The sequence below is a fragment of the Vicugna pacos genome, chromosome 1 (assembly GCF_048564905.1).
Source record: "Vicugna pacos chromosome 1, VicPac4, whole genome shotgun sequence".
Classification (NCBI taxonomy): Eukaryota; Metazoa; Chordata; class Mammalia; order Artiodactyla; family Camelidae; genus Vicugna; species Vicugna pacos.
Window position 1 is genome coordinate 113416830 of NC_132987.1, and position 26906 is coordinate 113443735.

The following is a 26906-nucleotide window of genomic DNA, read 5'->3' on the forward strand; positions in this document are numbered from 1 at the left end:
GTCCACAGCAGGTTTGGCTATGTGGGAAGGGAATTGGCCAGGATCTTAAGGAAGAAGGAAAACAGGGATGTAATTTGGAGCTGGAAGGAAGGAACAGAGTTGCTTCAAAAGTAGAAAAAAACAAAAGGCAGAAACTTAGGTATGCAATTTACAATGTGCTGCAAGGATGCCTCTCATACGAAGGATGCCTCTCATACGAAGGATGCGTGTTCCAGGTACAGAGATATGTCTCAAACTCATGCGCAGGAAGGGCCCAGATCGCCAATGCTGCCATTATAGGGAAAGGAAGAACACTTTTATTTGACTCATTCCTGGCATTCATCCCCTAATCGCTGTGCCTTTGCAGTTTAAGCGGGCTTCAAATCCTGCCGCAGACGATCTGTGTGACTTGGGCTGTTGGTTTCTGCACCTGAGACATGGAGGTGCTGGTAGTGCCTGGCCAGCTTCATGGGTGTGTGGCCTGTGCAGTCGCTCAGGGCCCTGTGCTCAAAGAGCCCATGCTTGGTTCAATGCCCTGCAGTCACTATCTTAAAATTCTTAATCATTTTTGAACAAGGAGCCACGCATTTTCACTTTGTGTTGGGCCTGTGAATTATGTAGCCGGTCCCGGTTAGAATCCTAGAGTCTAAGTATTTGATTGTATCATATTTTCAGAGATGGAAATGGAAGTGGGGAGTAATTGGCTTCCATTTGTTGGGGGCACAAAAAGACTTGAAAGTATGAGGACCAGAGAGGAAAATAAATGGAATTTTTACATTTTTCTTGCAAGATTCCAAAATTCTTGAAGAGATCAAATTAGGACTAAGATCTGATTTAACAGGTAGCAGCTGAGGGGCAAAGAAGACAGCAAGCAGGGGCTTGTCCTCCAGGCTCCTCACTCAGCCAGTCACACCGCGCTCTCCAGCCTTCCCAGACATCGTTCCAATTTGGCCACATTCCCCTTCTCTCTGGTCCTGTAAAGCCCAGCCCAATGCACAGTCATAGCCTCCAGGCTACCCTCCCCTCCTGACCATCTCTCTGGACCCAATTTGTTGTCATTGCTTGATCTTAAAAAAAAAAAAGGCTTTATACAGATATAGTTCACATACCACACAACTCACCCATTTGAAGCATAGAGTCCAGTGGTTTTTGGCATATTACATTTTTTTTGAAGTCATGGTAAATAATATAAAAATTGCCATTTGAAGTGCATAATTCAGTGGTGTTATTACATCCACAGGGTTATGCAGCCATCATCACCATCTATTTCCAGAACTTTTTCATCACCCTAAACAGAAGCCCTATCTCTATAAATTTGTCTATTTCAGCTATTTCATGTAAGTGGAATTATACAGTATTTATCATCTGTGTCTGGCTTATTCCACCTAGCATGATGTTTTTAAGGTTCATCCATGTTGTATCATGTATCAGAAGTTCACTCCTTTTTAAGACTGGATAATAGCCCTCATTTTGTTTATCCATTCATCCATCAATGGACATTTGGGTTGCTTCCATCTTTTGACTACTGTGAATAATGCCCCTGTGAACATGAGTGCACAAATATCTCTTTGAATCCCCACTTTCAATTCTTTTGGGTGTATAACCCCCAGACCCACTGTTGACCGCTCCAGTCCAGATGCCCTGAGCAGCCAGTCATCTTTTACCAACATACTCCTGACTGCGTTACTTGTCTGCTTACAACCCTCTGCTGGCTTAACATGGAAATGCTCACAAGGGCTAAGGATAAAGATGAAAGTGCTCACCAAGGTGTCTGGGTCCCTGAGCTCTGGCAGCTGACCTCTCCAAGTCCCCTCGCCCTGCCCCCTTTCTCTTTGCTCCATCTCCTCCAGGCTTCTCTAGGAGCCATGCTTCTTTTGGATTTCATGTAGGCTGGTCCCTTTTCCTAAGATGCTCATCCTCCCCAAACACCCAGCTTTTGTTTGGCCAACTCTTATGATCTTTCTCATCTATCTTGTCTTTTTTCCCCCAACTTTATATACTTTTTTTTTTTAAATGGAGATACTAGGATTGAACCCAGGACCTCGTGCTAAGAACACACTCTACCACCCATCTTATCTGTAAAAGACGCCTAACACCTCCTTCCCTCCATCTGGTCTCTTCCACGGCCCCTTGTCCTTTACGTGGCATTACCTGCTCAGTGTCCGTCTTTCTTGCTGTAACAATGACTAATATTGACTGAGCACCTACTAACTAGTTCCAGACTCAGATCTACCCATGTCACCTGTACCAACTCATCAAATCGTCACAGTAAGCCTGATGACTACAGATAAGGAGGCCTGGTGGTGCTGTCACAGTTAGTAACAGTGCCCACACAGTTATCTGGAAGGCAGCACATTCCTACGGGACAGTGGTGGCAGCCCCCAGCCCTGAGGGAACATGGTTCCCTTCCTGTGCCACTGTCCCCAGCTCCCAGCAGAGGATTGGACACATAGGTACCTAATTCATATCTAAAGTAGATGGATGAATAGAATGGAACTACATGAGGGAACTGCATTTTGAGTTACTTACTGAATGGCTACTAAGTGCTAGGCATCCTTACCCACCCTCCCTGCCTCAGTTTCCTCAACCTAGAAAATGCCTTGGTAAGGCATAATACTTACAGACATAAGAAGAATACTTATGTCCAAGGGTTATTGAGAAGGTTGAATATTTTAGTAAGAGTTTAAAAATCATTGTGCCTGTCAGATTGGGTCCCACTAACAAATACTGATCCTTGCATTTGCCACCCGGGCCCCCTCCTCTAACCCCAAGAGAGGGAGGAAGAGGCCCGAATCGCAATTCCCCTAACCCTGCCCCTGCTGGAGCACCGTGTGGGAAGCAATGACGTCCAGCCCTCCGGGATCCTGGCGACCCACGTCTAAGAGGGTCCCATAGCGAGTCTTGGTTTTTCGGGCTCCAGGCCTCCCCACGGCACTCTGCGGCGTTTGCCGTGCGGTTCACAGCCCGCGGACGCAGTGCCCCCGGTCCCGCCCTTGGGCCTCATTATCTACGTTTCCGCGTCAGGCCCGCCGCGAACTTGGCAGGCCCTCCCGCGGTGTTCGGGAACACTTTGTGCAGAGCGCCCGGCCGGCCCTCCTCCCGCCCGCCGGCGCCGCCTGGCCCGGCCGCCGCGCGCAGTCCGCCGGGTCTGGGTCGCTGGACCCCAGGTACCGCACGCCTCGGCGCACAGCCACGGAGCCCCCACGCACATGTCCCGGTTTCCCCGAGCCCGGGCCGTGCAGTCCGCTCCTCGCCCATGGGCTGGGCGTCCAAACGTGGGTCACAGCGCGCGTAATCGAGAGGTTCAGAAAGATGCTGTGGCCCATTTTAAAACACAGCCTAATTATTAGCGTTCGGAGACTGTGCGGGTCCAGTGTCAGATCCTTTGAGCGCTGTGGACAACCAGTATCCAGAAGAAAAGTAGTCGCAGCGAAGAGAAACCGGCTCTGGAGCTATCTGACCCGTTTTGAGCAGAACATCCCCGTCTCCTCCCCGGCCCCCGCAGCCATTCAGGTCCTGGCTCAGTTAGCTTCGGCGTTGGGCAATGCTCTGGGTCTCAGTCTCCTCTCCTGTGAAATGGGGATAACTGTGCGTGCTGCATGATTCTGCAAGTGGAGCGCAGTGGGTCAGTGCTGCGGTCCCACGCCTCCAGGACCCACCTTCCTGCTGCCCCCACCCCGGTCTCGGCCCCACCCCGGAGCTCCAGGGCTCAACCAGCGGCGCTGGCTCCAAAGTGCGTCACGGGCACCGGCCGCGTTCCTCCGGCGGCCAGGGCGAGGCTGGCACGGGGCCAGCGCGGGCCGGGCCAGGGGTGCCCGGCCGACTCGGGGGCGGGGACCCGGGCGTGGAAGACGCTCAGGTTGCGCTGCCCTCGGCGCGCTGTTGGGGGCGCCCTCCGTGGCCGGCAGCGCGCCAGGGGTCGGCCTCCGCAGTCTCTGGGCGCGAGAGGCTACACTTTCCCTTCGCCCCCACCTCGTTTCCTCCCGCGCGGCCGCAGCGGAGATTTCCTCTCGGGGAAACTACGCGGATCCTTCCCGGGGCTCCTCGCCCCGCCCCAGTTCCCCGCCCCCTCCTCTTTGCTGGGGAGCCGGTGCTGGCCCACGCCGGGGAGGAGGCTCTGGCAGCCTGGGCCAGGAGGTGGCAGGGGGCCGTGGAGCCGCTGGCTACCGCCCCGCCCCGCCATGTGACGCCGCCCGCCGCCCAGCGACCCCCTGCGCGTCCCGGGCCCGCGCCCGAGTTCGGTCGGGCTGCGCACCATGCTCCTGCCAGGACACGCGCCCCCGCCGCCCGTGCCCCAGCCGGCACAGCATCCCGGCCTCCGCAGGCAGGTAGAGCCTCCTGGGCAGCTCCTGCGCCTCTTCTACTGCACTGTCCTGGTCTGCTCCAGGGAGATCGCAGCGCTCACGGACTTCTCGGGTAAGAAGCGACCTCCCTCGCTGTGCGTCCCCGGTACCGCGGTGCGCCCAGGTGAGCCCTCAGTTGGGGGCAGGCACCCGAGAGGGCACAGTCGGATTGAATTAAACCTGGGTCGCTCTCAGAGCCAGTTTTCTTGTCTGGCGTGAGCCTTTAACAGAGAAGTAGCTGCGTGTGGACTGGTGGCAGGCAAGTCCTTCTAGAAGGAAGAGTGGGTAGGGTATTTGGAGTTTCTCTCCCCGTGAGTTGACCTCGTCAATTCCCAGTGTCAGGAACCCTGCTCCCACGGATGCGTGTCCGCTTGAAGCACCTTAAGCTGAGCTCTGTGCGGCGCTCAGCGCTGTTGGTACACGTGTTGTGGTCCAAGGAGTTGCACTTGGTTTGCTATCCGCCTAGTCCGGGTGTGCCCCAGCCAGCCTCTAGGGTGCCCATGTAAGGAGACCAACCCAGAGGGACACTTGACCTGAAGTCTGCGCCGACAGCAGAGGGAAGCCCAAGTGGATGGGAGGTCTGGTGGAGATGCAATGAGAAATGAGAAGCTTATGGAGCAGAGAGGAGACTCAGGGGTAGGACTTTACCGCCGAAAGTTACCAGCATCTGCCCTCTCCAGACCCAACCGCCTTAAAAATTGATGACTTCCCCCTCCCAGTAAACGTTGAGGCTTTTTTTTTTTTTTTTAGGGGACTGGGACCAAGGCTCCTGCTGCTGATCTCAGATAGTTCTGGGGTTGTAGGCGTGGCGCCGCAAAGAGAGAGAAGTTTCTAGGTTGATGAGGGCTACAGGAGCTGCATTCTTCTGTTACTGGTTGCGCTTGCTGAGAGTAACAACGTCTCTGCCATTATATCAGACCCGGGTCTCCCTCTGGCGAGGCTGGAGGCCTTTCACCCTTTCCTCGCCCCTGCCCAGCCCAGGAAGCAGCTCTGAACCCTACTCTTTCCCCGCACCCCCCGCTTCTCCAGCATCTTCTGCCAAGTCCAGGCTTCCCGTATTCCTGCCTGAGGGTCTTTTGCAATATAATCACGGTAAACGGGAGTCACTCCTCAGCTCTGTTTGTGCAGTAGACTAGTACATGGCAGGGAACACTGGCAAACCAGAAGCTGAGTTGGGTTTCTAGTTTACTTACAGAGAATGCCATTGTTAGCTGAGAGCCCTTGGGTCAGAGGTTCTTTGCTTTGAATATTTAATATCAAGGCAGCGTTTCTACCTAGCAAAGGAAGCCAAGATACGCCTATTTGGCAAGGAAACTGTGGTCCTTAAAATCGTGCACCACAGGGTCAGAGCGCTGTGGTAAATGTGCTAGGAAAATGCTGAATTTCAAGTGCTATCGACTTTTTTGTTTTCTGCAATAGAACTTTCTTGGCTGCTAGAAAAGTTTTGTCTTTGCTGATTTAAGCTATGGAAAACAGTTCTGAATTCAGCCACAGTCTGGGTCTGAATATTGTTAAGGAAAGAACTGAAAGCTGACAAGCCCTTCTTCTGTGACATCATTGTAACTGAACAAATATTGCTTTAGGTAAATTGCGGTGTAACCATTAGATTGTTTTCACAGATTACAGACACTTAAGAGTTTGTTTCTTTAGTGCAGCGGCTGCAATCCTTGAAGCAGTCTATAGGTTACCACCCAAGTTTGGAATTGTCTGTACGTAGCAGCAGTTACAGAGGGTGAACTTGATTTGTCAAACTGGGCCGCTCTACCCTGGGAAATGGATGTTTTCATATGTGTTCTTTATTTATTTACTTTTTAAGAAAATTTTGTTTTTTATTGAAGCGTAGCTGACTTACAATGTTAGGTTCGGGTGTACAGCAAAGTGAATCAGTTATACATATACATACACCTATATAGATTTTTTTTTCAGAGTCTTTTCCATTATAACAGATATACTCTTTTAAATGACATAAATGTCAAAAGGAATTTTCTTCTCTTCTCGGTGGGAACCTGAATTCCGGGGTTTAAAACTCCCTGAGCCAGTGGTCAGTCAGTAGTGATTTTGCCAGGTCCATCCACAGGGAGCCTCTGTGTTGCCTCTGGTCAGCCTTGCTTAGTTTGAGATCTGAAAAGCAGGGAGAAAGTGTCAGGGAGCCTTTTGGGGAGAAGAAAAGAAAAATAACCTCCTCTTAAACCACAGACACTCACATTGAGATCTAAAATCTATCTTGTGGGGCATTGGGAAAATATTAGAAAAGGCTCAGGGAGAAAGAGGAAGTCTTCCAAAGTTGATGAATTTGAGTTGAAACTTAATGAACCTTTAGGGATCCCCTAAACATGTGACATATAGCATCGAGGGAAATTCCTAAGCTCCAAAGATGAGTCTGAGGGTTCAGATGAGCTGAATGTTTTAGTTGAAGCAGTGGATCCTGATCATGTGACTCCAACATCTCTCCCCCTCCATTCTTCCCACACACACCCACCACCCCGTCCTGGCCTCAAAGCCTGATGCCTGCTTTCCTGGGGACAGGCAGTCTTGTTCCTTTTTATGAACTTGGAGGGATATGCAGAATGTAGTGCTTGTAAAGAGACAGTGTACCCTCTCCCGAAGAGCCTTACAGTAGCTGAGCTCAGGAGAGCAGCATTTGACAATGCCCTTAGTTGCTTGTTTTTCTAAACAAGAAAACATCGAAAACCGAAACAGAGGGAGGATGGAGGGAACTTGGGACCCCTTTAACCTTCGTGTAGAAGGGAATGGAGGAAGGATGGTGCATCCAGGTGAAAGAAAGTGCTGGAATGAAAGGGGTCCCAGCCACTGTCTGTACAGACTGGGGGCTCCGAGGAGATTAGCAGTGCAGGGTTTTGGAAAGTTACTTCAGCCTTTCTCTTCTTTGCACCTCTTCCTTGAGTTTTTTCCTGAGGCTGTCAGCTGGTGTAGTTTTCCTGGGTCATTGATTTTTTTTGCCCCCGGAGATTCCAGCATCGGATCTCACTCTTAATAAGCCAGAGCCTGCATCAGGGCCTCCTCCCCCAACGGCTCGTGACTTGTGCTAATCACCTCCCAGCCCACTAGGAAACAGGCTCCCCAGGCACCCCCTTCCCTCTCATCCCTGAAGATATTGAGATGCTGCCAGCGGCCACTGAAAGGCTATCATCACTGCATTAAAAACGCATCCCAGGAAGGCAAGAATAGTTCATGCAAAATTAGTGCCTCTGATCCTTAATCCCGTGTGCAAATGTGCCTGGCTTTCATCCACCTTCCTCTTTGGGATAGTCTTCTGTTCTTTTGACTGCATTCCCAGATTGAGGATTTGGCCTGAGAGGTCCAAACTGATCACTGATTTTTTTTTTTAATAGAAGTATAATGTCAGCATCATCTTTGTTCAAAGAACAAGGCGGGAGTGAGGGCGGAGGCGTGGGAGGGGTCCCATTTTGGGTTCCAGCCATAAAAAGCTAAGGATCCTCTCCACTTGGTCCCGCTTGAGAGTGATGTTTCAGTGAACTGAATTTCCCATGTCCCTCAGGCCTTGTTCTTTTTTTTTCTTTTTTTTTTTTTATGGTTTTACTCTCTGCTGTCTCTCTCCTCTCTTTCCTTTCTCACTCTTGTGTGTGTTTTTTCTTTCTTCTCAAAGAAGTTCAAAGTGATTGATGGGCTGATGGGGTGGAGGGAGGGAAGGAAAGGATGGAAAGTTCATCAAGGCCTCACTCAGATTCCTAGAAAACTCCTGACTTTTGACAAAGTAGTCATGACCATATGTTTACTTGCTTTTACCCTAGGGCGTGTAGTGGTGAATGTGGGAAGCAGAAGAGAAAGGAAATGAGAAACATGGGGAGAGAGGCAGCTTTTAAGGCCTTCCTTGTACCAAAGTGTCCCCAGACCTCAGAGAAATGGCACCACATGGTGGGAGGGGGTCTCCGGGCTGATGTCTTCCCCCCTCCATCAGCAGCCCAGGCAAACAAGAAATGGTGCTTGTTATCAGATCATTCACAGCCCAGCAAATAAGCCTGACTCTGGCTCCTTATTTCATTGGCCAAGAATTTCTGAATGTAGAAAAATGGTCATTCGAGGGGGAGGGTATAGTTCAGTGGTAGAGCGCATGCTTAGCATGCGTGAGGTCCTGGGTTCAATCCCCAGTATCTCCATCAAAAGTAAGTAAATAAACCTAATTACCCACCCTCAAATTTAAAAACAAAAAAATTTAAAATAAAAGAAAAGTAGTCAATCAGTTGTTCTTGGGGGCTCGGGGTGGGAACAAGGTCCTGATGGAAGTGCCCCTTTAGGAGGATTTGAACCTTCCTGTTCTGCTCAGAGCAATGGTGGGTCTCAACCCTGGCTTCAAACTAGAATCTTTAGAGTCTCAACAAATGTCTGGATGCTCTAGCAGCAACCCCAGGGCTTCTGATTTAATTGATCTGGGAGAGCGGGGCCTTGGGCTCTTTTTCAAAGCTCCCCAGGCAATTCTAGGGCGCAGCCAGAGTTGAGAACCACTGCTCTGGTGTTCAGAGGGCAGAGCTTCCTCCTGCCTGTGTGTCAGTTCATCCGAGGGCACACAGGCAGGACTGGATCTCCCTCCACCCCTCACCACCAGGGAGACTCCAGGATGTATCTTCCCGGCTCTCAGGTTGCCACTGCGTCCCAACACGCAAGTGCGCACACACACTTACACATACATGCATGTGTGCCTATGTGCACACACAGCTCTGCATTTTATTTATGCCTTCGTCACATCACCCTTTTCCTCAGGATTGTCTTCACTTTCAAAACTTTTGTGGCATTTACAGCCAGCGTGTAACCAAAGAAAAACAAAGCGAATGTCCGAAGGAGTTGTCCAGCTGTCACAGAAGAAAAGGGATGAAGAGCTAGTGTCTCAAACGGCTGGTCTGTTTCCATGGAAAGTAACTGCATTTGAAAAGTGTTCTGCCGGCTCTTTCTGAGGCAGAGAAGAGGAGTCTGAGCAAGCGAGTGGTCCGTTATTGATGGCTGTGGTCTCCCAGGTGCTCCATTGGAAAGGGCAGCCTAGCAGCCGTTTCAAGGAAGGAATAGAAAGGAAAGGAGTAAAAATTAATTGAGCAGAGTGTTATCTGATTTCATCCTCATGGCAACCCTGTGAGCTAAGTATTAATCTCACTTTACAGATGAGTACCATCCTCAGAGGGGTTAGCTAACTAGCCCAAGCCCCGCCTCCCCCCTCCCCAGCTAGGAAGCCGAGCAGAGGCAGACCCTAGGGTGAGCCCAGGGGTGGGGCCAGGCTGGGGGATTCGGCTTATAGGTGCCGAGTGGGGAGCAAGACCAGGAAAAAAAGGTGTCACAATTGGCTTAACCTTTCTAGATAGTTCATGGGTTGACCACGGTGGTTTCGCCTGCCCTCTGAGAAGACTGACCTTTTCTCACTCCTTCCTTCAGCGTCGTCTCATCATGGTCTGTGCAGAGTGGGTTCACGCACAAGGCAACCAGTCGATACAGGAGGAAAATGTTAGAATTTCTGTTCTTTCCTATTTGTTTCTTTTCTATCTTAAAAAAAAGGAGTTGTGTCTTGCTTATAATTAACATATAAGTTGATAGTAGAAAAGTTCGTAATTTCTAAATGTACATATATTTAGGGGATGCATTCTTAAAAAGCTTTTACTGCTGGGGTTCATGATTTTAAAAATTTGAAAGTTACTGATCTTTTCAGCCATCCTGTCAGCACCTTAAAAATTCTTGAAAAAGCACCAGTTTGGGGGTACCATACACTGAGAGACAACTGCTCCCCTATTATCCAGCCCTATTCCCACCTTGCCCACCACCCCAGTTCCACAACTGCTAGTAAAAATTAGGAGCAGGATGTGAATCTAGTAACTGTCTTATTGCAAAAATCCATCCTTTTGTCATTCAAGCTAAGTAATGGTTCTGGGAGCCAGGGGTGAGGCACCCTGAACTTTTGTGATACTCGGCCACTGTCTGAATGAGGCTGGTGTGTTTGTATCTTTCTGGCAGGGACTAGCTTCCCTCAGTAACATCAGTCCTAGGGTCACTGAGATTTTAGTACTGGAAGGAGACTCTCAGATGGGAGGGAGGCTAACCAAGAGATTCTGATCTGTTTTCTCTAAGCTTCTTTCCTAATTCTGCTACCCTTTAGCCGGCCCCTGTGTGTGCACCCTCTCAGTTAAAACTCTGACCCAGCAAGGGGTAACTTCTTTACTTGGTTCCCTCAGCACAAGTGAGAGAAATTGGTGAGTTAAAAATACTGTGGTGGATCAAGCACATAAAGCACTCTATGCCAGACAGTGTTCTAAGAATGTCATGTTTATTAACTCATTGAATCCTCACATCACTGCAAAGGGGATGGTGTTACAATAAGTGGAAAAAACTGAGGCAAGAGAGGTTAAGTAACTATGGGGAGCTGAACACAGGCAGCATCTCTAATACCAAAACACGTAAATTACAAGTACTTTAAAGCAGTGCCTCTCCTGTAAGTTTTAGCTCTTAATCTACCAGACCCAAATCTTTCCCAGGACATACAGGTATTGTCCATTCCACATCGTGTCTCAGATAGCACCATTTAGCCCCAAATAACTGATTACAGTGTAGGATCTATAATCCATTTCTGGAAATATGGTGAAACTGGTGTTCTGAAATTATTTCCCTAACAAAATACCTAGAGCTGCTGAATGAAATATAATAAACATCATTTAAATGCACGAGTGAGTGACTAACTGCAAGGAGTAGCCTTGTAGGGAACAAAAATGAACAGGGACATCAGAGAACCAAAGAAGTTAGCTGGCACTGACCATATGACTACACAGGGGCCTTTGATGTTCTTTAAAACCAGATTTAATAGGTAATCGAGGGCAAGAGACTAGGCATTAGACCAACGTCAAGTGAGAAATTGGAATAAAGCTCTCTGTATAAGGTTGGGACCTGAAATGGCTAAACATTCATAAAAAGATGGAGGAGAAACAAATCAGCCTTCTTGAAAAGAAAGATGACAAAAAAACATCTCAGCCTGGGTTTGGGATTGGAGGAAAAAAATAATATCCCTTAAGAACATGTAACCACAGGTCTGCCTTTTCAAGAGTCTGGGTTTTGAATTCACATGGCCTTTACCAGGAAACCCAAGCTGAGAAACTAAAAAAGTTGTCCCAGGTTCCCAGGGTACCTGGGAAAAATACACAAATACTCCCTGCATAGAAACATCAACACAGGCCCCACAAGATTCCAATAGATAAAATTCTGCTGATTATGAACACACAGTCCAAAGTTACATTATATGAACAACAGTCAGCAGCAAAAACAGGAGAGTTTTTAAATAAATAAAAGAGGGAATCTAAAACATGAGGAAGGAATGAAAGGCCGTCAAGAAAGACCAGACATATTCTTAAAAGAACCAAATATATCTACTAACATGAAAAATATATTCATCGAAGTTAGAAGCTTGATGGATAGATTAGATAGAGGTGAAGAGAGAAATAGTGAACTGGAAAATAAAGCTGGAGAAGTTATCCAGAATGTGGCAAAAGATATAAAGACATGGAACAGAGTTTATAAGACATGGAGGATCAAATGACGGTTCAACATATATTAGATCAGTATTCCAGAAAGATAGACTAGGAAAAATGAGGAGAAGGCAATGCTCAAAGTGATAATAACTTAGGATCAAATTTCAAGAGTTGATGAAAGATTCACATTCAAGCATCCCAAGCAAGATAAATAAAAATAAATTTATACCTATCATATTAAAACTATAAAATACTAAAACAAAGTGATAGTCTTAAAACAATCAGAGAGGAAAAAAAATTTCATCTATAAGGGCTTTGCCATATCAACAAGAGCTAGAAGCCAGTAAAATATTTCCCAGATTCTGGAAGAAAACAAAAAACAAAAACAAAAACCTGTCACTGCAGAGCTATATACCCAGCTAAACTATCTTCATGTGGGAGTGTAAAATAAGGGCGTGTTTACCACTAATAAAGCCTGACTGAAAGACCTACCAAAGGACCCCAAAGGACACTGTGTCTAGAAGGAAGGATTAAGAGATAAAGAAAAAAAATGGTACAACTTCTAACGTACTTTACCTACGTTCCTTGCTGTCTTCCTGCTTAGAGAGTCCCATCTCCTTGACTTGACAGAGATGTTCCCTAAGATATCATGTCCTTTTGGCAGCTAAAGTCAAGAGGTAGTTTTTGACCCAGTTGAACTCTTCCACTGATTTATGACTTTCAGCCGAGGTACTTCCCCAGATGGGCATCAGCTCCACTGTGTCCACACTGTGGGAGGTCTGTATGACAGAACAGGGAGTGTTCTCAAGTCTTTCACGTATCAGATGCTGTGCTAGTTATCACCCAGACCTACTCTAAAGACTCCATTCTGTCCTGGGGAGGCTTCCTTCTCAGTAGGATCATGGTCACATATGTAACAAAGCATTTTGGGGGATGAAGACTAGACTTGGCAGGTCATATTCTCCAAATGGTACCCAAACCACAGAGCTTGGAGTTGAGGGTTTGGTAGAATTTCCATAGACCTACTAGACAATACCACCCATGCATAGATTTTACATTTCCATACCTGTATTTCTGGACACCTGTATTTCTTGCTCACTCAAGCTCCTGAAGTTGAATTTCTCCTGTGTTAACAAGTTAGAGAATGCAGTGATGCTTGGGGATAGTTTCGACCCAGGAGCCAAGTTCTCCATGCACAGAGAACCAGGCAACATTAAAATTCAGAACTCAAGCCACTGAATCTGAAATGTATGTTTGCAAACTGTCTGATTTCATGTCTGCCTCGGATGTCCCGTGAATGCAAATCACCTCATTTGGGGTCGGAGGAGCAGAGAGGAAGAAACCTAAGAATGATCTCCAAAACAAATCTTTAATTCGGATGAGGATAATAGAATGTAATCCCGTTTCAAGTCTGTCAGCATTCCTTTGATGATTACAAATGAGTCCCTTTTCCCTTGCAATGTGGGGGAATAATCTGGATAAAATAACCCTTTTTGTCTGCGAGGGCCCGGGCGATGCCTACTCGTGACAGCTTTCAGAGTAGTGTTTCAGAGTCCGAGAAGAGCGTTCTGCTACCACGTCCTTCCTTTCTTTCTCTCGACTTAGAAGATTTTCCCCTCTTTTCATGTTCAGCGGCTTCCAAAGTTCTCAGGCTTAGGAATCATAAATCATCAAACTGTACTCTAGCACGAGAGAGACGGGGGTCACCGAGCCCTTTCTCCTCTCTGCTTGTTCGACGGGAGACAGGTGGAAATGAGAATGTACGATCTTATCTCAAAGGCCAATTTGTACAGCTTTTGAGGGATATGCTTCAAGGTGTGCTCACAATTTTATAGTCCGTTTCCCATTAAAAACATGTACACTGACCCAAGTTCAGGTTTACACACCTCTTTTTTGTTCATTTGATGGTGAAGTTAAGGGACAGTCATTTTTCAACACCTTCTTCTGTTCTGTGAGGCGCAAGCTAACAATGCCAGAAGCTTTGTGGACAGGTCAGACCAGATGCAAAGACTCAGCCCCGTCCACAGCCTCGGGATGAAAAGGGGTGTCGAAGGCCCGGTGGAATCAGTCCTGCAGGCTGTGCAGAAATCCGCAGAGTAGAGCTTCTTTCTTGTCTTCCCTGCTCTGTCTCTTCAAACCCCAGTGTTTAAGTGGATGGTTTTTCTCATCTAATTTACCTTTTTTTTTTTTTGTAAGCAAAGGTCCTAGGATTTTTTCCCCCCAGGATTATCTGTGAATAGTGTTGTGGTTCCCTGCAGCCATAAACCAGCACTTTGAGGGAAAAGGTCTTCCTCTCTCTCAGACATTTGTGTTTCTCTCTGGCTGTTCAAGGCAGGTTGTTTGGGGTTGTCAACTGTCACCAAAAATGCCATCTGGTCCTTATAGGGGCTGTCTTCACCTGATGAAAATTTAGCTTGTTCTACAGTTTAGTCTAAACCAATGATTCTCAGTATCACGCTTAGTGAAGTAAGTCAGACAAAGACAAATACTATGTGATATCACTGACGTGAAATCTAGGAAGTAACACAAATGTAAATGCCAACAGAAACAGACTCACAGACACTGAAAATAAACTAGTGGTTACCGAAGGGAAGGGGGGAGGGGGGAGGGGTAAATTAGGGATGTGGGGATAACAGATGCAAACTACGATATGAAATGAATAAGCAAGAAAGATTTACTGTACAGCACTGGGAATTATACCTGTTACCTTATAATAACTTACGATGGAATATAATCTGCAGCAATACTGAGTCACTGTGCTGCACACCTGAAACTAACAAAATATTGTAAATCAACTATACTTCAATTAAAAAAAAACAATGATTCTCAACCCAGGCAGATTTTGTCCCCCCAGGAGTATTTGGCAATGTCTGGAGGCAATTTGTTTTGTCACAACTAGGGGCGCTATTGGCACCTAGTGAGTAGAAGCCCAGGATGCTATTGGACATCCTTCAATGCACAGGACAGCCCCTGTAGCAGGGAATGATTGGTCCTCAATCCTCATCTGAGATCGAGGAATGCTGGGCTAGACCAGCTGATGTGTCCTCGCTTTATTTTCTACATGTTTGGAATCTGAAGAAGGTGGGAAATTTTTTAAAAACGAAAGTTGTGTCCAGAAAACCCAGAGATGGTTCTTTGGTGCATTTCAAGGCTAGCTTGCCTTCTGCAGCCACAAAGAAGTCTTCAGTTCCTCAAAGCCAAGGGCATGGCAACCCAGGCGCTGTTGTATATCTCCACACTTTCTCATCCAGGAGGGTTTTATTCAGGCTCCCCCTGCCCACACCTTCCTCTTTGGAACTTGCCTATGTCTTTGGCCCTTTTGTCCTCCTCATTTCAAGCTCAAATACTTGCCATCATTAAAGTCAACCTAAAATATCCCTCTGGATGGAGAGATGTTCAGACTTGAAGTCGGTTGCTCGCTTGCAGTGCGAAGATGCATTTGCAACACCTCTCAATTATTTCACAACTTCAGCCAAACAATCCTTTTGGCTGAAGGGGGAGGGGAGCAATTTGATTTGAATTTTTAAAGGGGAGAGAGCGAAAGTCTTGAAAACCATGCATAGATCTGCTTTCCTTTGGCTCCTCCCACTGTCTCCCCCTACTTTCCGCCTCCTCAGTTTCTGCTTCTATTTCTCCGGTGCCCTCTCTAGCTGCACCCTCTCCCGACCTCTGCACCCACAGACAGCACATATACCTGCAGTACTTCTGTGCAATGTCATGTCCACCTCTCTGTGCTGCATGTTATACACTTTCTAAAGAGACCTGCTCAGAGATGGTTCTTTTTTTAACTTTTTTTTTTTTAACGGAGGTACTGAGGATTGAACCCAGGACGTCGTGCATGTTAAGCACGCGCTCTACCCCTGAGCTATACCCGCCCCTTGCAAGATGGTTCTAAGAGTGCTAATTGCATGGATGAATCGTGTCCGCAGTTTTGGTGCAACTTCACTCACCCCTCTTTGCTGAATGTTATAACCTTATCAGGTCACATTTGAAGCGTCTATGGTCATGGGACTGGGCAGCATTGTAGGCCCACACTTAGCAGAAGGAGACTCAAATGGATTCTTCTGAAATGATAACTACCAGCACTGCTCGGAGGCCACCAGCCCGGAGGACAGCCCCCCACTGTCAGAGCTTGCCTTCTTCTGTCACCCTTCTTTCAAACAGGTTGCAAATCTAACTAAAATATTTCTTTCCTTCTGCCAAACACGGAGAAAATATAGTATTGTTTCCAAAAGAGCGAGCAGGGGCACCAGCAGGAATGGGTGTGCAGTATTTGTACAGTTTCATGACTCAGTACATCTGAATCTCCAAGCATTTTAAGAGCTTTGTCCAAAAAAAAAAAAAAAGATCTATTGTGTGGCTCTTGGCACTGAAGAAAATAGCAGGCCTGTCAGAACTCTGTTTCAGATTTAATTTTAAAGTGGGTGATGTAAGAATGCTGCCCAATGAAGGGGGCTTGGCTGCTTTTTCTCATTTCTGCCCATTTTGGTGTGAGAGTAACTTGAGTTTTCAGAATCTGTTCACAGGAAGAAATCAGAGCATCTTTCCTTGACACCTTTTTTTAATGAAAAGGCATCATGTTCCTAAGCAAAGTACAGTATGTCTTTAAAATGAATATGACTTCCTGCGGTAAAAGTAAAAAGATATTTCTACTATTGATATATATTTATGCACACATATGTATATAGTATATTTGATTATTTGGCCATCTCTCTATGTGTGTATATATATATATGTATAGAGCATCTTCTTGCAAGATCTTTTTTTAATATACTTTTGAAAATGTAGCCTAGAGACATAATTGATTTTCCCAAATGCTTCATGCATTTGGCATTTACTTCTGGGTATAGACGTTATAAAAATAAGCAGAAAAAACTTTTTATGAAGATGCTTTTTCCTAGGTGTTTTCTTCCCAGGATATTAAACCATGAACAGAGATTTTTCTCATCACCTATGTAGTTTAATACAGAGTACACATTTATACTCTATGCCTCTGTGTTAATAAAGATTATATACTGTGTTTTACAAACAAGAACTGAAGCATCATGTTTAGCCCTTGGGTTCAGCTGAACTGTGAGTAGAGTGTAAGCTTCTGGGCTGGGGAAATTTCTCACAGTGTTGCCAAGCACCAGTCCGCATTATGGGAGTGACTTTCTGCCCAAACCAGTCTTTTGGGCCCTACATCCAACATCACTGGTCCTCGGCAAAATAACCTCTATTTCCTTCTTCCTGGTTTCTAGAAAACTCCCTTAAAGTCCTGGACAGTCACTGAATTTAAGGTGTTGGTTTTTTTTTTTTAAATAATGGGAAATTTAACATGGAGACCTCATTACAACATAGATTGCACCAGGCTGGGGTCCAAAATAAAATCAGACCATGGTCAAGATCGATCTCTGGAAACAGAACACAGGTAAACCCATCCTGACTCTCCACGGCCCCAGGTTGTTGTTGTGAGGAAGGCCTGACCAAAGGGAATGGCTTAGTTATTTCCTCCTGTCACACACACACACACACACACACTCACGTGAGGGGCCTTTCATCCTTAGGAGGCAGTCAGACAGTGACGTGCAAGCCAGATCCAGACTACAGACTTCCATGGAGCCTTCTGGAACCTTCTGGAATGTGACTTGCTGCTGCCTTAGCATCTTTGATGAGCATCTACTCTGCACCATTTATCCTCATTACCCGCTTACATATTGTTTTCCCGTGGCAAGGTACATTATTAGGTGGAGTATACGCAGTCTGACTGACTTAGAGTTTTATTTTAAGAATATCAGACATTTGTGATTGTTTCACCAATTGGGTTAAAATTGCAGTGCCAAGTGTTAGGCTGTGAATTAATATCATTATTATGATTATTATTCCAGCAAGCTGCAAGGAAGGGACATTACCTGACCGTATCTGCACTTCCCTGGGCTGTAGGGGAAGAGTGAGTTTGCTGGAATCACAGAAGCCTGAGAACCTCAGGGGAGAGGGTTAAGTATTTCTCACGGCAGGGCATTCGGGGCCCAGAGCTGATGCCATTGCATGCTAAATCCTTCCTTGATTGGATTTTAATAAAATTATCACCAGGGAATTAAGTCACAAAAGGACAATATGCAGACTTTAGAACAGAGCTGTCCAATGGAATTATGATGTAATCCACAGAAGTTATATTAAATATTCCAGTAGCCGCATTAGAAAAAGTAAAAGAGGTGAAATGAATTCCCATAGAAAATTTTATTTAATCCAATATACCCAAAGTATTAACGTCTCCACATTAATCAGTGTTTTTAAAATTATTGAGCTAGTTTATGTTCTTTTTTCTTATAAGACTTGGAAATCAAGTGTGTATTTTATTTTAATTTTTAGGGGGGGCAGGAAGTAATTAGGTTTACTTATTTATTTATTCATTTATTCATTTATTTTTAATGGCGGTACTGGGGATAGAACTTAGGACCTACCCCATGCATGCTAGGCATGCATTCTACCACTGAGCTATACCCTCCCCACCTAGTGTGTATTTCACACTTACAGCACATCTCAGTCCAAACTGGCCACATCTCAGGGGCTCAGTAGCCACATGTGGCCTGGGGCCACATTTGGAGCAACACGGTTTTAGAAGTTGAGCAGGGCTTAGAAGTCTTTAGAAGTCTAGGCCAGAGCAGAGTTGAGGTCTCAAATCAGGATGGAGCCTCAGGCCTCAGCTCTTGGTGGGGGCACCTTCCTCCCACAGAGCCCTCATCAGGCCTGCTTCATGAAGAGGCCAGCAGCAGCTGCCCCATTTCACCCCCACCGCAGGGAGCTTGCCCCTCCTACCCCCCCAGCTGGCGTCCTTGCCGCTTGGAAGAGGACTGTTGTCCTCCTGCCTTCTCCAGCCCCTTTCCTAAGAACCCATCTAGACTTTGGTCCTTGGGAAGGGAGAGGGCTGCTGGGTATCACCAAACTGTGACGGAACCTTCCAACAGAACCAGAAATTGGTCAAGCCTTAATCCCTTTCTGCCCCCTGACATCGCGAGGATTTCAGACTGTCGTCCTGTGCAAACCCACTGTGGGGCATCGGGCTCCGGGGATGCAAGGACCACGCATCCTCCTCCCGGAAAGCCCACTTCACCCGGAGGCCGCTTTTGGTTAACCTCACCCCACAGCAGGGAGAACCCGGGCTGGGCGCCAGTGAGGGGCTTGCCAGGCTGTCTTCCAGATCATTAGACCGAGACCATGGTTGGACCCAGGACTCTGCTCCTGTTTGGAGCCACTCTGCTGCCCTCAGGGTCGGTTCTCAAAAGAAGCCGACGTCCCAGGCTCAGGAAGACCCCAGCCCAGAACTCTCCCCTCACCTGACAGTACTGTGGGCTGAACTGGCCGTTCATCATTCCTCTGGGCTCGTGCTAGAGTCACCTTGGGGGCTTTCAGACGTACCGTGGCTGGAGCTCTAGCCCAGGCTACTTGAATCGGAATCTCTGGGCGGGGGCCTGGGCACTGATATTTTTAAATCTCCAGAGGTGATTTTGATGCACACTCAAGGTTGAGACCTGCTGGAAAGCACTGAGCATTTTTTTTATTTGTCTGTATATTTATTCAATATTAAATATTTTCTATTATTTTTCTGGACACAAAATTTGTAACACTAATACAAAGACTGCCTTGATACCCATCATCCAGCTTCCCAAATGTTACCGTTGTATCACATTCGCCTTGTTCTTTTCTAAGTTACAGGTAAGATGCCCATCCCTTACTCTCAAGCACTTCCATGTGTTTTTTTTTTCTTTTTAAATATTTTAATTGAAGTATAGCCAATTTACAACGTTGTGTTAGTTTCTGGTGTACAGCATAGTGATTCAGTTTTATATATATATATGTGTGTGTGTGTGTATATATTCCTTTTCACTATAGGTTATTACAAGATATTGAATATAGTTCCCTGTGCTGTACAGTAGGACTTCGTTGTTTATCTGTTCTATATTCCGTATCTTTCTTAAGAGCAAGGACACTCTCTTACATAATCAAGAACAATGATCAGAATCAGGAAATTAACCTGCTACAATACTGTTTTCTAACCTACAGACCTCATCCAGATTTCCCCAGTTGTCCCAATAATGTGCTTTAAGAGCAAAAGAAAATCCCAGCTCGTGCAGTTTCAGTTGTCACGTCTCTTTAGTCTCCTTCCAACCAAGAACGGATCCCCGGTCTGTGTCTTTCATGACACTGGCGTTTTTGAAGAGTACGAGGTGGCCGTTTCATAGAATGTCCCTTGGTTTGGATTTGTCTGACGTTTTTTCATGGTTTTATCCTTATGCATTTGTGCAGGACGTCATAGTGGTGAAGCTGTGTTCTTCTTGGAGCATTGCATGGAGAGGAATGGGAAGTCCATCACCCCGTTACTCTGAGGTGAACTTTGATGTTTGGTGAAGGTGACTTTTAGATGACAGATGCCATCATCAGCCATCCTTGCACAGACTGAGTCATCAGTGTAGTCAGCAGTTTATCTAGCAAAGTTGTCAAGGCCTTGAACTGAGGGGGCGCAACTCTTAAAGCAGAAGAAGGGAAAAAAAAAACGGTTCTGGAATGTGGAGCTCTGGCGAGGGGGGCTGGCCCAGGGAAGGCACTGCCAACGTTTGCTCCTGGTGTCGGATGAAATGGCAGGAGAGCACTTGTTCTGGAAAGGGCTTTGGATTTGGGAGAGAGGCAGGGAAGAGAGATTCTGATCCAAGGCTTTTCAATCCTCTAAAACAGAGCAACTGTCTCTTCTAAGCTTTAGTGCACCTCACAGCTCCCTGTCTTTTCCTTGCGGAATGATGGCTTTCAGTTTAGCCTCAGACATACTTCCTGCTAAGATGATGACCAGTTTGACACTCCTGGTAACAGCCTGTTTATTAACTGTAGCTTATCTCCAGATCAGCTGTGGTTCTTACCACTTCAAAGAGCGTTAGAGCTTCAGTTGGTGGAAGGTATCCATTTTGCTTCTGGCCCAGAAGGCCTTCTTACTCCACTGATGAAACCTATTGTTTGTTTTGATCAATTAGCAAAACTTGCTATTCCTTCTGTGAGCATGTAGGGAACAGCGTATTGGCTGAGGCTGAGCGGGGGATGCTGTTTATTTCTGTCCATCTGATGTACCAGGCCTCCTGAGGGCCCCTCAGTGGCTTCTTTCTTGCATGGCTGTCGGTATTCCTGCTCATGGTTGTCTTTGGCTCATTATCAGAATGTGTCATTCCCTCTTCTTTGTTTCCTCTCCTTACTTCATATATTTACCTTCATCTGGGCTGTTGCAGAAATGTTACTTTGTTGTGGAGATTGTGACCACAACAAACATAGGTTCCCCAAACTCAAGTTGTCCCTCGATTTCTTCCTCATACGTTTGAACCAAACAGCAACTAATGGAGGTAATGATAACAAAGGTGAATGTTTATACACAGCTGACTCTGGGTGTCCCCCCAAAAAAGGTACGTTGAAGTCTTTACCTGGTTCCTGTGACTTTCTTTGGAGATAGAGTCTTCACAGAAGTGATCATGTTAAGAGGATGAGGTCATTACAGTGGCCCCTGATCTGATATGACTAGCGTCTGTATAAAAGGGGGAAACTTGAACACGCACGCACAGGGAGAAGGCCATGTGAAGGCTGCAGTTATGCCTTCACAACCCGAGGAGCTCCCAGAAACTGGGGGAGGCCTGAGACACAGCCTTCCCTGGGTCCTGCAGAGGGAGCCTGGTCCTACAGACACCTCGATTTTGCACTTCTGGCCTCCAGGACTGTGAGGCAACACATTTCTACCCTTCTAAGCCATCCAGTTTGTGGTACCTTGTTACAGAAGCCACAGGAAGTTAATGCAGCAGAGTTCTGAGCAGCACACTCATTTAATCTTGATAATAATCCCCAGAGGTACGTGTTGCTCTTATTTTCTTCATTTTGTGGGTGCCTGTCTGAGGCTCAGAGGTCAGGCAGTTTGCTCAAGGTCCCTTGAGCTGATAACACCCCACTTTACTCAACCCTGTAATACTGACCTCTGGCTGTCATCTTATTTCTTGCCTCTCCTTCACAGCCACCCTGTGCCTAGTCCTTCCTCCTGTCCTCCCTCCCTCTCTACCCCCTCTACGGGGCCTTCTTTGCTGTCCTGTCCCTTAAAGGTGTGCATTCTCCGGCGTCCCTGTCCACAGTTCTTCTCCCACTGGCCGTGCCCTCAGGTTTCAGCCACCGCCTGTGTGCTGATGACTTGCCGGCTTCCCTCCTCCAAAGCCCCTCTCCTGACGCTGGACACTGTCGGGACGCCCCACAGGCACTCAGAACAGAATCATAAACCCCGTTTTTGATGCCGCATTTCCCACAAGGACGGCACCACCAGTTTAAAACCCCAGGAGGGATCACTGAGCCTCCCTGTCCCTGTGCCCCTCGTCCCCATCACCCATCCCCACTGATGCTTGGGCTAAATTCCTGTCGTTTCTAACTGGACTCGCTGTCCTTGGCAGGGCCTGGTGAAAAATGAAAATGGGGGCTGCTTGTTCCGAAATCAGGGGCGGAAGGAGCTGTTAAAGGCATTAAAATACCAAGTACTTGTCATTGTGTTTTTTATTTGCTCTTCAGTGTTGTTCTAAATTTTAAAAAGCAACACTTTAAATTATTAGCATAGATTTTACTGTTCATCTTCATATTAAGCTGCGCCAGTTTTTTTCATTGAAGTATAGTCGATTTATAATGTTGTCTTAGTTTCTGGTGTGCAGCATGGTGATTCAGTTGTACTCACAAATATATATATATTCCTTTCCATATTCTTTTTCATTATTGGTCACTACAAGATACTGAATATAGTTCCCTGTGCTATACAGTAGAACCTCGTTGTTTATCTGTTTTATATAGAAGTTAGTATCTGCGAATCCCAAACTCCCAGTTTATCCCTCCTTCTGCTTACCTCCCACCCCAGGAACCATATGTTTGTTTTTAATGTCTATGAGTCTGCTTCTGTTTTATAAATAAGTTCATTTATGTCATTTTTTTAGATTCCACATGTAAGTGATATCATATGGTATTTGTCCTACTCTTTCTGGCTTAGTTTACTTAGTATGATGATCTCTAGGTCCAATCCATGTTGCTGAAAATGGCATTATTTCATTCTTTTTTATGGCTGAGTAGTATTCCATTGTATATACATACCACATCTTCTTTATCCATTCATCTGTTGATGGACATTAAGGTTGCTTCCATGTCTTGGCTATTGTAAATGATGCTGCTATGAATATTGGGGTGCATGTATCTTTTCAAATTAAAGTTTCCTCTGGATATATACCCAGGGATTGCTGGATCATATGGCAAGTCTATTTTTAGCTTTTTAAGGGAACTCCATACCGTTTTCCATAATGGCTGCACCAAATTACATTCCCACCCACAGTGTAGGAGGGTTCCCTTTTCTCCACACCCTCTCCAGTATTTGTCATTTGTTATGCTATGCTGGTTTTAAATATGCAAATATAAGAGCACTGAACGGGTGTGTGGAATGACAGAAATGACACATTATTTTGCATATATAGTGCTGCCATGCTCTACCTTGGCTTACTGATGTGTAAGGAAGGAAAAGAAGCTTTGTTTATCTTTCCCTTTCCTTCTGTGTCATCATTTTCAGCATAAGTATCTGGTTACTGCAGGGATGTAACACGAGTAAGGAAAGATATGACGGGTTTCTGGGTTGTTCCTATTTCTTATGATGCCCTTGCCATCTTTCCTCATTCAAAGCTCATTCCTGGTCTGACGGAGAGTGTGGTCCCGGTGCCGTCAGCATCTCTGCTTACCCAGTTGGAGATGTAGCGTGCTTTCCCGATGCTCACTTTGAGTTTTGCTGGTTGCACTGCACTCCCGCCAGAATCCTATGCTCAGGGCATCTCAAACGCAACATGGCAAAGTGGTGGCCAGGAACCGCAGGGACTCACATTGTGGGTGTCTCCTCTGCCCATGCACCGGCCCCACTGTCGCATTGGGCTTCGTTTATAAGACACAAGTTCAAAGATTAAATTGCTAAGAATTTCAAGATGGTCACAGCAGAGCATTAAAGTGAGAGCCAGACCCTCCTGAGCATGGGGGTGGCTGTGCACAACAGCACAGGAAGTGCACCCATGACGTCACCTCTGCCTCCATCCCTGCCTGTCCATCCCCCCACTGCCATCTTAGCTCAGGCCTTCTTCCTTGGCCCCTTGCAGGACTGTGACCACCCTGACTTTTTCATGGGTCCCTCCCGTCCAGCCAACACAGGCAGCCAGATTCAGGATTTCTCGGAATCGCAAATCTGACCAGCATCGCTTGGCTGTTTTCAAGCCTCCAGTCGCTCCCATCTGACTTAAGGTTAAATTCAAACTCCATAGGAAGACACCGCTACGTTCTCCAGCCTTTGCTCCTGACTTCACACCCGCTACCCCAGCTGCGCCAAATGTCTAGAAGCTCCCTTTGAGCCTTTGCACCTCTGCCCCTGCTGCACGAGCCTCAGTTGCACCTGGTTGCCCCCTGCTCGTTCTTCAGGCGTCCCTTCCCACCCGGAAGCCCTCCAGGCCTCCCTCTCAGATGCATCAGGTGTTTCTTGTCATTGTCCCCTACCCACCAGACACCCCCCGTGCTTCCACTGCCATAGGATTTAAAATCACTCTAAGCATACTGTTGTGACAAAGTGTGGAGAGAGAAGTCGCAAGCAGGTCCTCTTTTATTTGGTGTCCTGGGCTCAGGCGTAGTGAGGAGCCTTGAACCTGGAGTTGGAACTTAGGCCCAGAGTTGGAGCCGGGACTCGCCCCGGTCCCATCACTAGTGGGTCGTGGGGTCTTTTGTGCCATCGAAAGTGGAATACTTCCCTGACGTCCCAGAGAGCTGCCATAAGGATGCTCATGAGCTAGAGATGGCAAGGCTTTTAGTAAGGCTCAAGAAATTTTATAAAAAGAGGAGGAATGAATAGTCATCTATTTTTTAAAAAATCAAAGACAGTTCTTTCACATGGAGACTTGATCTGAAGGCAGTCCCTGCAAGCGGTTCTGCATGTTTGAATTCTATATAAAAGCTCTCACTCATGTGGCTGGATAAATCCCACTCTATCCCTAATTCATAAGTACACTGGATCCTCATGATTCCAGGTGGTATGTTCTACAAAGTCCCTGCTGTATGGCACTGAGTTAGCAAATACTGAGCCATTGCTCCTAGGGGAATATACAACCTTGTTTTATGCATGTTTCTGCTTTGAGACCCTTTATTTAATATGTACTGTTGATTCATTACTTAGAACTCATGGCAACAACACTGTGATTCATGCCTGGATGAAACCTCTCTAACACAAGTATTTTCTCCATAAGGCCCATCCCTTCTTGTGCTTAGGAACACGAGACAGTGCTGCACCCCCAAGCTTGGGGATCACCATGAAAATGTGAACCACAGGGCACTTGACAGACCATGAAAAGGACACTTGTTCACGGTATGAGAGTTGAAACCAGAAGGCAGAGCATCAACTGGTTCCACTTCAGCAGGAACCATGCACGTTGGGTGACTCCAATTTTCCTGGGAATGGGTGGGAAAGACCCAGGAGAACTGACTTTGGGGTTACAAATAACTGTTAGTGAGTAGGTGGGTTTGCAAACATGGACTCTGTGAATCATGAGGATTAGCTGTATCAACCAATGAGCCAGGGTCAAATTTTCCTCCACTTCACCATCCAGAAGATGGCCAGGAGCCAACCGGTAGAAAGAGACTCCAGCATGGTGGTGATGAGAGTAGACATAAGGGGATGTAATCACTCAACTGTCACCCAAACGGATGTATATTAAAGAAAGCAGCAGACTCAGAATAGCAGGTGTAAGATGAGGACCGTCAGAAGTAACAGGTGTTGGCAAAGGAAGGATACAGCAGAGTAAATACAGAGCTCAGAGGAGAAGGAAGAGAATGTGGGTCCCTGGGGCCACTGAGTGATGCTCAGCCCACTGGAGAAAGTTTACACCAGGCCCCGGGGGTGAGTGTGCCAGGGGCTCAATTAAGGTTGAATGTAAAGACTGAGGCCAGGCCAGCCTGATCACCTTGCAGGTGCCCGTATTTCTTTACATTTGCCAGCCTCCCCTGTTTCTGTGAAATACAAAGGAAGAAATGCTGTTACTTCCCCTAATTCTAAGATGAAACCAAAGAAGGGAGATGCAAAATGACCTGCCCAAATCCTCTGTTAAACCAATGAGGAGGCTGTAATAGATACAGTTGCTCACCGTGTTCCCTAAGCACTGTCTTCTGGATACGAGGTTTATATCTGTTGCAAGTTTTAGGAATGTCCCTGCCCTGGTTTTGTTCACTGCTTAGGGAACAAAGCATGTTCAGTCAAAACTCCAGCAAATTTCTCCCGCCCCTAAATCCAATTTTTTTAACCCTCCAAATAGGTTTTTTTTTTTTTAGGTTCATAGTGCTGCCGGCCAGCCATCATCTTTAAAGTTAAAAGAAAACGTTTTATTATTATGAGCAGTGAAATCACACTATAATTTTCCAATTAACTGAATAAGCTCAAAATGCATGCCCTGCAGTCTTTATTTCTACCCTGAGCGTATCACAGCTACCTTGATCATCCTACACATCCTGAGAGCGGGCCGACGTGAAATGAAACAGCCTGGAGTTGAAAGGCGCTTTCAGGGGCTGGTCGGGAAGACAGCACCTGTCCGCCCCCACATCCACCTGTTGGGCTGTGTTGGACCCTCTGGTTGGGCGGCTTCCCTGAGTGTTTCTGAAGGCCTTTTGTTGTCCATGGGGATAGAGCCACTAATTTGGCCAATTCCAAGTAGAAAAGATCAAGTGTAGATTTCATATCTGAGTTTTAAGTGCTGGTAAGAAGTTGCATTAAGTTACCAAATGCCCCTCGAGCCCGCCTTCATCGCCAAGTGTGCTCTGCAGTTTGGGGGTTACTCTGCATCCCAAAGAAAAGAAAAAGTATTCCGTGTAAATGCTTTGGGCAAGTGGGGATTGATCCAGTTACTTTTAAACTAATCTAATCCAGATGGTGTTCGCTGAATAACTTTTTGGGGTGGGTACCTGGTTACTGAATAAGGTGTTCATTTTTAGAGGATGTGAAATCTTTGGTTGAAAAGACACAAAGGAGCTTCTACTAGACTGTCCAAAATAGTGAGTGTAATCACATGATTGT

The 26906-nt window shown here is 46.4% G+C and overlaps 1 protein-coding gene across 3 annotated transcripts in view; it reads left to right on the forward strand.

Annotated features, from left to right (window-relative positions):
* Positions 1-3809: 3809 nt before the first annotated feature.
* The window catches only part of EVA1C (eva-1 homolog C), an 81610-nt gene continuing 58513 nt past the window's right edge, over positions 3810-26906 (forward strand). For all 3 annotated transcript variants that reach the window (XM_072968519.1, XM_072968528.1, XM_072968536.1), the window contains exon 1: positions 3810-4395. In XM_072968519.1, the coding sequence (XP_072824620.1) occupies positions 4236-4395 (160 nt within the window). In that variant the 5' untranslated portion in view covers positions 3810-4235. The remainder of the gene's footprint in view (positions 4396-26906) is intronic.